Source organism: Scyliorhinus canicula, chromosome 16, assembly GCF_902713615.1.
Source record: "Scyliorhinus canicula chromosome 16, sScyCan1.1, whole genome shotgun sequence".
Lineage (NCBI taxonomy): Eukaryota > Metazoa > Chordata > Chondrichthyes > Carcharhiniformes > Scyliorhinidae > Scyliorhinus > Scyliorhinus canicula.
Window position 1 is genome coordinate 120,095,922 of NC_052161.1, and position 9,664 is coordinate 120,105,585.

At 45.0% G+C, this 9,664-nt stretch overlaps 1 protein-coding gene across 2 annotated transcripts in view; it reads left to right on the forward strand.

Annotated features, from left to right (window-relative positions):
* acap3b (ArfGAP with coiled-coil, ankyrin repeat and PH domains 3b) overlaps nt 1-8,943 on the forward strand; it is a 350,744-nt gene extending 341,801 nt beyond the window's left edge. Inside the window, exons 19-24 of one of the 2 annotated variants that reach the window (XM_038821954.1) lie at nt 616-714; nt 939-1,031; nt 1,860-2,080; nt 2,833-2,942; nt 4,569-4,679; nt 5,724-8,943. In XM_038821954.1, the coding sequence (XP_038677882.1) occupies nt 616-714; nt 939-1,031; nt 1,860-2,080; nt 2,833-2,942; nt 4,569-4,679; nt 5,724-5,871 (782 nt within the window). In that variant the 3' untranslated portion in view covers nt 5,872-8,943. Of the gene's footprint in view, nt 1-615; nt 715-929; nt 1,032-1,859; nt 2,081-2,832; nt 2,943-4,568; nt 4,680-5,723 lie in introns of both variants that reach the window. The other variant, XM_038821953.1, reaches the window with a different exon arrangement.
* Nucleotides 8,944-9,664: the final 721 nt, after the last annotated feature.

Consider the following 9,664-nt stretch of genomic DNA (forward strand, 5'->3'; position numbering starts at 1 on the left):
TGATTGTCATTTAGTGACCATTCTGTATGGAAGAAAATGTGTGGACACGATCGGGGCTCATGATCAAATACTCACTGCCTAGAGGTGAAGGTGAAGACTGATCATGAGGTGGTGGCAATGTCACTGAACTGGTAATCCAGAAGCCCAGGCTAACGCTTTGGGGACAAGGGTTCATATCTCACTACAGCAGCTATGGAATTTAAATTCGATTAATAAATATGAAATTAAAGCAAGTCCCAATTGTGGTGATCACGACAGCTATCATCGTAAACTGATGTCCTTTCTTTACCCGGTCTGGCTGACATGTGACTGCAGATCCACAGCTATGTGGTCGACTCTTAATTACCCTCCGAAAAGGCCTGGCAGTTCAAGGGCAATTAGGAATGCTCCCCTTGCTGGCACTGCCCACATCCCATTAAAGATTTGAAGACAGACGATGTGTGAATTATTGAAGGAGCTGTGCCCCATGCGAGTGCAAGAACTTCAGGAAGTTGGGGGGGTGATTGGTGTGGAAGTAAAAGTTATTTTTAGCATTAGCTTTGTTCCTCCCTCTGGAGTCCCGCTTGGGCTAATCACTGCTTTCCTTCCTGTGTCGGTCTTCATGGCAAAATGCAGCGGCTGCCCTGGAGAGGAAATTTCGAAGAGACTCCCTGTTTTGTCCCGATGAACTCGACTCGCTGTTTTCCTACTTTGACACAACAGCTGGGCCTCGTAGTAAGTATATTCTCAGGAATCATGTACACAGCATGGACCACATACAGAGTATGTACTGGCCAGGTACATGGCAGAGACTGAACGCTCAGTGCAGACTGCAATTTTAATGATTGTGCTCCAATGTTGTGGTTTCCCTGCATCCCGCTAACACTTGTCTTCTTGACATATCTTGTCAGTGTGAAGGTACTGAACTTGCTCTTGTTCTCCGTCTGCTGGCCCTGCAGGTTTAAGCAGCGACAGTGGCCTGGGTGGCAGCACTGACGGCAGCACTGATATCCTGGTTTTCGGCACGGTTGTGGACAGTGTCACGGAAGAAGGTTAGTCCCGTTCCCGATTTCTTCCCAGCAAGGGTGTGGCTCAGAAACGCGGCTGAGAATCGCCGTGAGTTTCCGAGCTTTTGATGGAATAAAACACTCCAAAGAGCTGCATCTCCCTCCAGCAACATACAGAGCATGAATTTGACCCTCAAAATGGCCTTAAAGAATTCAAATGTGATCTCTTACAATTAGATTTGGTCCATCTCCCTGATCACAGTCCAGTGACTCTGATGAAGTACAGGATAAAGCTAGATTGTGATTCATCCCAAAGTCAAATAACCTGTCAATACTCATTAAAGAAAACTGTCTGGCAGGACTGCGTATGCCAGTGTCCGTGAGGTAACACCCAATGTGGGTACACACCTTCCAGAGAGAAACTTTTAAACTCCCTTGTAACTGTTAAAAATAATTGTTACTTTCTTTTTCTAATATAAGTAAGTGCTGAATTGACACACACTATCAACCTGCAGCACGATATCTGGGCTAATGTCAAAGTTCACACTCCCAGCTAACAGCACGGGCTGGAGTTTCTGGCCTGAACTACTTACCATTTTCTACCTATTCACTGAAATGGCTTTGCCTTGAGCTCCTTAAGTTAAGTTTCTGATACGTGCTTTGAAAAATTGTAGCAGATTGCAACATTCGGCATGTTCCTCAGCCTTGTATCATCAGTGATAAAGCTGATGTCATTCTGCACATAGTTCCATTGAACCTCTATCCCAGATTAATGTTATACTGCGCCCTGGTAATTGTGCGCAATTTAAGCAGTGGATTAAATAGAGGTTGAACTGACTGGATAATTGCTGACTGTTGTCTTACTGTTCACAGTGAGTGAAGTTTCAGAGGAGTCAAGTGGGGAGGCTGAGATCGAACCTGAAGCTTCCGACTCTGAGGATCTCCGAGAACTACACCCGGGGATCCTGGTCTACAAGGCAGCACACGCTCGCAATCTGGCAGTCATGGCTGAGGCCTTGGCCCATGGTGCTGATGTCAATTGGGTCAACGATGAGGATGAAAATAAAACTCCATTAATCCAGGCGGTCATTGGGGTGGGTCTCCGCACTTCCCTTTATGCGTTTTACGGGATGATTATGCAAGGGTTCAAGAACGTTGAGGTTTGGAAACGGGATCACGGAGGTTTAAAAAAAAAGCAATTTTAAGAGGCGGTTTGTTCCAGAACTGATGGGTAGTATTAGAGCGCTGATGTATGTGTCACTCAACTGTGGATAATAGACAGCGACAGGACTGATCTTAGTTGTGAATCATTGATGGTCTCTCTGCCCTGGGCCACAGTTGAAGAACAGTGGGCTGGATTAAGTACAGTAGGATTTTGTAAAAAGTCATTGTTCATTCTTGGCATTTGGGTATCAATGGCAAGGTCAGCATTTATTGCCCATGCCTAATTGCCCTTGAGAAGGTGTTGAGGAACTGGCTTTTCAATGCCATTCATGTGGTGTGGGTACACCCACCGTGCTCTTAGAGCGGCAGGGGTTCCAGGAATTTGATCCAGTGACGATGAAGGAATGGCGATATATTTCCAAGCCTGGATGGTGTGTGACTTGGGAGGGGAACTTGCGTTGTGTTCCTATGCATCTGCTGCCCTTGTCCTCCTGGGTGGTGGAGATTGCGGGTTTGGAAGATGCTGTTGAAGAATGGTAAAGGGGCCTGTAAAATCATACATTAGAATTCAAGAGGGCAAATCGGCAGGGAAGTTTTGAGCATTGCATTCCTGTTGGATTATCTTCCCCAGTCTTGACTGGCAGCACTTCATAACCTTTCTTACCTTGTGTGCCTTCAACAGGGTTCACTTGTTGCTTGCGAATTTCTCCTTCAAAATGGGGCTGATGTAAATCAAAAAGACATTCGGGGACGTGGCCCGATTCACCATGCCACCTATCTGGGACACACTGGGTAAGGAGCGCATGCTGGTAGTCATTTTGCTGAAATCCTTTGAAGATATTTTTAACCCGTAACTTTTATCAGTCTGTCCATCATTTCGTTATTGTCCGAATGTTCACCTGACATCACTCCTGCATGAGCCAAAATTTCCTTCATCTAAACATAGGAAAGCCTAAAACCATGAATGCTTAGGTGCTTGACCATGGCCCCATCCCCCCTCTCTAACCACCCTCTTCAGGCTGAATTTGATGTTCACAACCTCAGCATGCAGTTCGACCCCGAACGCAGGCCATGGTCATCTCCACCCTCCATTACTTAATCGCTGACCTGGCCTAACCCCCGTCCTCAACAATCTCCCGCTTATTGAAAACTTAGCTGCCTGAATCCTACCCTGAACTGAGTTACACCCATTCAGCGCCCCTTTCCTCGCTGATCTACACTGTCCTCTGGTGCCCTGGTGTCTCATATTAAAAAATCATATTCTTGGAACGAACGGCCGTCCGTGGCCTTGCCTCACATGATCGCTGTAACCTCCTCCACCACCCCCTCACTATTCCTTTGATTCCTGGCCTTCAGTATCCTCTCCTCCTCCCAGTGGCCTACAGGTGCCTCGCTCCTGCGGAATAGGAATTTCCTCCCCTCACAATCTCGCATTCTTCACCACATTCTTTGACTTCCCCTTTCTAATGTCTCTTTCTTTGGCTGAATGTCTCTCTCTCTCTCTCTCTCTCTCTCTCTCTTCCCCCCCTCCCCCCACACCCCTTAATGCTTCTGTAAAGCTTCTTGGATGTTTTCCGACCTTAAGTGCACCTGATAAGCCCAAGAAATTCTAGCATTCAGAAAATTCTTGCCTCTCTGGGCCAACTAGATTTATCAGATTACAGCGTGTGAGCAGTGACAGTAAGAGTACCCTTACAGAATTGCAAATATCACTGTAATATTAAGCATCAAGATACAGTTGAGAGTGAAGTGTATCTTTGGGGGGAAAAAAATATCGCAATTTTGCTTCCAAAGATCCTTTTTATATAGCCCAAGAATCATCGGTTCATAAAATCATGGAATGTTACCGCATCGAAGGAAGCCATTGGGCCCATCCAGTCTGTGGCAGCTCTATTGAAGTCCGACATGGTCGATCTGTGACACACTTCTCCGTGTCAATTTGAAGGGACTGCAGACTAAACGATGCACTCAAATTGTAACTGGGGGGGAGACCATTCAACCAGTCGAGCCTCTTTCAGTTAAATCTTGGCTGCTCTACAACTGAACTATATTTACTTGCATGGATCATATATCCTTTAATACCCTGAACTAACAATCTCTTTTTTGAAGTTTTTAGCACCCCCCCCCCCCCCCCCCCCCCCCCCAACCTCCCCCAGCCTAACCTCAACAACTTTTTGGGACAAGAGTTCTCGATTTGCACTACCTTTTGGGTGAGGAAATGCTTCCTGACCTCTGACCCCTGGTCAGTCTAACTCCAACTAAGGTTATGTTTCCCTCACGTCCTTGGTTCTGGAATGTAAATGAATTCAGAGTGTGCTGGGGCACCTTAGGAGGTTTTACCACGTCAAAGGCAAATGTGAACTTTTGAGAGTTAATATGAAGCCCATGTTTGCTAACCTTGCATAACTCTCTTTACAGTCAGGTTTGTCTCTTTCTCAAACGAGGAGCCAGCCAGAACGCAGTGGATGATGATGGGCAGGATCCACTCAGCATTGCTGTTCAAGCAGCCAATGCAGACATAGTGACACTGTAAGCTTCTTTCTCCAGTCCTCAGTGCCGCTGTTTGAGAATTGTTATCATTCTTTTATATTGCTTATGTTTAAGAGCCATTGTTTGAAAAGCCTCATTTCTATGTCATTTGGCTCCATATAAATACTATTACCAAATTTAAATTACCAAATAACTGTAAATGTCACCACCAGCCAGCTATTCCCCCCTCCCTCCCAGCCTCTGAGACTGATGGTGATTTTAACCTGAAGGTCACCACCCCTCTGGCGGGGGTCAAGGTTGAGAAGGGCGGGGCCTTCATGAATCACCACAACCGGTAGCAGAATTGAACCCGTGCTGTTGGCGTCGCTCCGCATCGCGAACCAGCCGTCCAGCCAACTGAGCTAGCCGACCCCCCTCTTGGCAGTTACTATGGAGATCCATACAGGGCAAGCGGGTCAGATGCCTTCCTGATCTGGCTGCTGCTCAGCTTCAATTCTGTAACCCAGGTGTGTTTAGGAAGATTGAGAGTGACACATGTAGACAGAATCAGGCTTATCTCTGATGCCCTCCACGGTGAAGTGGCTGCAGACATTTTGAGGATTGATAATTTTTAAGGACTGGCAGAAAACAGGTGGTAGATAAGGAGGTCTATATTTCCCTTCCTATTGTCTCTAATATAAAGAGAATTGGGTGTGGTGTACAATAACCCAGCTGGCTGCCTGTTTGCTGCCACTGTTGAAGATTAAAATTAGCCCGTGCACAGAAAATGGTCCATTAAATTAGACAGCCAACTAGACAGTTCTGTCTCCAGTAGAAAACCCATTTGAGACGTCTAAACGTATTATAAAGGTTAATTATCTGGAGAAAAAGAGAGATTAATTCAGTTAATCTTAGTCATAATTTAACCCATATTCTTTAGGCATAAGGTGAGTGGTGAAGCCACATCACTACTGCCTCGGTCCCCAAATTAAGACGTAAACCTCCGAAGTTCACATCAAAGAGATTTGACATTTTTCCACACTGAAGAACGGTCTCTCCTTGTTGCCTGAGAAATGTTAATTTGCTGTCTCCCTTTGCCCACAGGTTGCGGCTGGCAAGAATGAATGAAGAGATGCGGGAGACTGAAGGCCCATTTGGCCAGCCAGGTCAATATCCTAGCAGCAGTCCCACTGAGCTTCAGTATAGGAAGTGCATACAGGAGTTTATCAGCCTTAAGATAGATGAATGCTAGGGAAACAGCACTAACTAACCTGACTGGGTGATGTAGTGGTGATGACTGGGCCTCTTTTGACTGTACATTTGAGGTGGTGAGCTATTTTCTTTATGACTGTGTGTGTACAGCTGGCATTGATGGTGAAAGGGGAAAAGGACAGTGCTTCAAGTTTATTTTGTGTTGTGTGAACAGATCCTTTCTTCACATTTTTCAGTCTTAATGTGGTTACTGTAAAGCATGGAACTAAGTAGTAATTCACAAACATTCCACACCCTCAAGGGTTAGTGTCCCTGGTGGTTCAGTGGGTGGATGCACTCCCTGGCATGGTACTGATCCATGAAGATCGGCACGTTTTTACTGAACTGGCTGGTCTCACTAGGTGCAGCCAGAGGTGCTCAGAGCAACCTCAGTACTTCTGGGTGAGGGAGGGAAAATTCAACCAGTGTTTCCCAATCCTGACAACTATTGAGCAATCCCTGCGAAGACGTGCTGCAGGCATTGGATCGAGCACAGGATTGGATTCAGCATTGATGCCTACCCCCAATCAAATATTTTGCCAAAACCCACTCTCAATAACCATTGCATGATGTACAGAGGGTTGCTGCCTGTGAAATTGTATGCCACGAGTCAGTGACTCCAGGGGAGAAAGGGGGCGTAAACTGAGGTTGGGGTTCAGAGTTCATAAACCAGTCTTCAAATAAGAGGTCAATAAACCGGTCTTCAAATAAGAGGTCAATACCCTTCACTCCAACTGATAACAGAGATAAATCTTAAGTTTGAGTGCTGTCAGGACGGCACGGTGACACAGTGGTTAGCGCTGCTGCCTCACGCGCTGAGGGTTCGATCCCGGCCCCGGGTAACTGTCCGTGTGGAGTTTGCACATTCTCCCCGTGTTTGCGTGGGTCTCACCCCCCACAACCCAAAGATGTGCAGGCGAGGTAAATTGGCCACGCTAAATTGCCCCTTCATTGGAAAAAGAAATGAATTGGGTACTCTAAAAAAAATTTTTTAAAGTTTGAGTGCTGTAAATTTCTGATTACAAATCAACAACCTACAGGATGTTTTCCTATAAGATCCTGAATTATTCTTTAAATTATTGCCCTTAATTAAGAATTGATCATTTCCCTATAGCTGGGTTTGGTTTTTAAAAGAGGCCTACTTTCAATGTATTTCTTCTTGGCTCTTTTCTGTTGGTACCCTGCGGGGCTGACTGTGGGTGAATATCAGCCCTGGCTAACGTTCACACCCTCACTTGACACAATGCATTACCAATCCGACCCAGGTCAGCCATCTTGCCATCGGCAGGGCAAGCAATGCTGGCAATGGGGAGTCGGGCCCACAGTGTCCCAAGTGGGAATAACATCTGACGGGCAGAGGTCAATTGTCTTGGGACTACTGTATTAGTGCGAGGAGAAAATGAGATGTTTGACTGTGGGTTTTCTTGCTGACTGGAGGGTCACATTGGCCGTTGCCATGGACGCGTCGCCGCTTATAGGTAGTCTGCTGGGTACAAGAGTAAGGCTTAGGAAACTACAAAGGAGATTGTGTGCGAGTACATTTACAAAGAGATCAAGAATATTCAAACAAGCACGGGTAGAGGGGAGGGAGTGAACAAATACAATTGGCAAACAAGTCTGCCCATTAAAAAAAAATGCGTCAAAAGGCTTATTCTGCATTTTAATGGAAACTTTACACAAGTCGGCAAATAAGGGGCAAAACCTTCTCTGCTTTCACCAACACTGCACAAAGGGGCTCATTATGTCCAAGGCTGTCTGTTCGGTCAAAACGAGAATCCTAAAGGTCTTGTGCTGTGACTTGGTTTTTTGCACTGGTGCTGCAGAACTCATTGCCTCGGTTACCGAGAGAGAGAAGGGAATAAAAACCATTCAGGCGCAATGGGAAGACTTATCAGCAAATGCGCGCCAAGCAAGCTGTGGTCCCAAAGGACTCCCTTTAATAACATCAGGTTTTTTTTAGCAGCCAGGGTTAGCTTGCCAATGAATTACTATTAAATAACTTGAAATGGCAAACTACTAAAATAGTCCTTTTTACTATGTTCAACTTTTCTACGGTGAAGAATATTCTTAGAAATGCAATGGGATTCGGAAGCGTTGAGCCATATATGAACTACTTTGATCTTTTAATCAATCAGACATTGAATTGTTGAGAAGCTGCATCTAGTAAGCAAAACCTGAGCAGTTTGAAAGGAAGTTGATTGTCTTCTGTGATTGGGTTCCATGGTAACACTGACCTTTGTTTTTTTTTAAATCTTGATGTTGTAATTATTATAAACAGATCAGGTGACCTTGGTTACAGGTATAGGACAGATTCTGCCCTTGTGCCTATACAGTAGGTGTTATATGTTGACATGTATTGCGATGGTTACAACTTGCTGTTTCTCGAGACAAAAATCATACATTTTAAGGCGGGGGGAGGGGGGGAAAGAAGTTCTGTAAATATTAAAATGGAGTTTTGTTCTGATTGGGACAATTTATTTAAAATGAAATAGAATATGAATTAGATTATATGTATAAAACAACTTTGTGCACTTTTCCTACCTGCAGTATTGTTTTCTGTTACACTTTGTGAATTTTCTCAACAGTGGAAGTATTGTTTTAAATGTTTATTTATATGAATTGCCCAGAGGAATAGTGCAATGAACAAAAAATGAATGCAGGTAACTCTGTGTTTATTGTTGGGGATTTGTGGGGTTTTGGTTTTTTTTGTAACACCATAGAGTGTATTTTTTTAAATTGACACACTTTGTTTTGTATCGGTGCAGTACAGGCATAAAATGTCTCTTGAGCTTTTATTTCGTGTGACGCACTGTGCAGATTTCTACTGCTTTGTTCAACATAGATCACTGAAGCGAGCACACGGCGAATTCTCTTTTACCGTGTTTTGTGAAAGCTCTGATTTGCAACCAAACCTGGGTCGACAAGGTCCCAATAGGTTCAGTTTCAACAAAAAAAAATTGTTCTTCATTTTGAAATTTTTTTTTTTCTCTTGTACTTTCTGTGTATGGAGCGACGTTTTCAAACTGATTTGTCACTCCCCGGCATCACTAATTAAACGCTGTGCATAACATTGTTTCGTAGTCTAATGCAAGATCCTTTACAAGCTGGTGAAATGTGTCTTTGGGCAGAAAGCAACAGTGTCAAATATTAATACGTGGAGCGCCCCCCCCCCCCCCCCCCCCCCCCCAATATGAGGTGCAGTCCACCTGCTGCTCTGTAGGTCTCGGAGCTGTGGGAATTTCCAGAGCTGGGATATAGCATTATTCCCGCCCCTCCACCCCACTGTTCTGTCTGTCTCTCTCTCTCTCTCTCTCTCTCTCTCCCCCAACCCTCCCTCCAACCTTGACCTTCTGCCCTCCACTGATAGAAAAGCAATTAGATGCTATTCAGAGGATGTGCTAACCATCTCCCGTTAGGAGATGTGACTGTTGGGAATCGTGGTTACGTGCTCTCACTTTATCAGACTGCAGTACAATTATGTTGGATTAAGGAAGTCAATTAAATGTTCCTGTTTTAACAATTCAGTGGTCGCATGACACATGCAGGGGTCATTGATTCTGCACAACAGGTTAGATTTCCCCACACACACACACACATGCAAACATACAGGTTAGACCCCCCACACACACAGGTTAGACCCCCTACACACACACAAACACACAGTTAGACCCACTACACACACACAGGTTAGGCCTGTTACACACACACACACACGTTAGACCCCCTACACACACATGTTAGACCCCCTACACACACACACATGTTAGACCTGTTACACACGCATGTTAGACCCC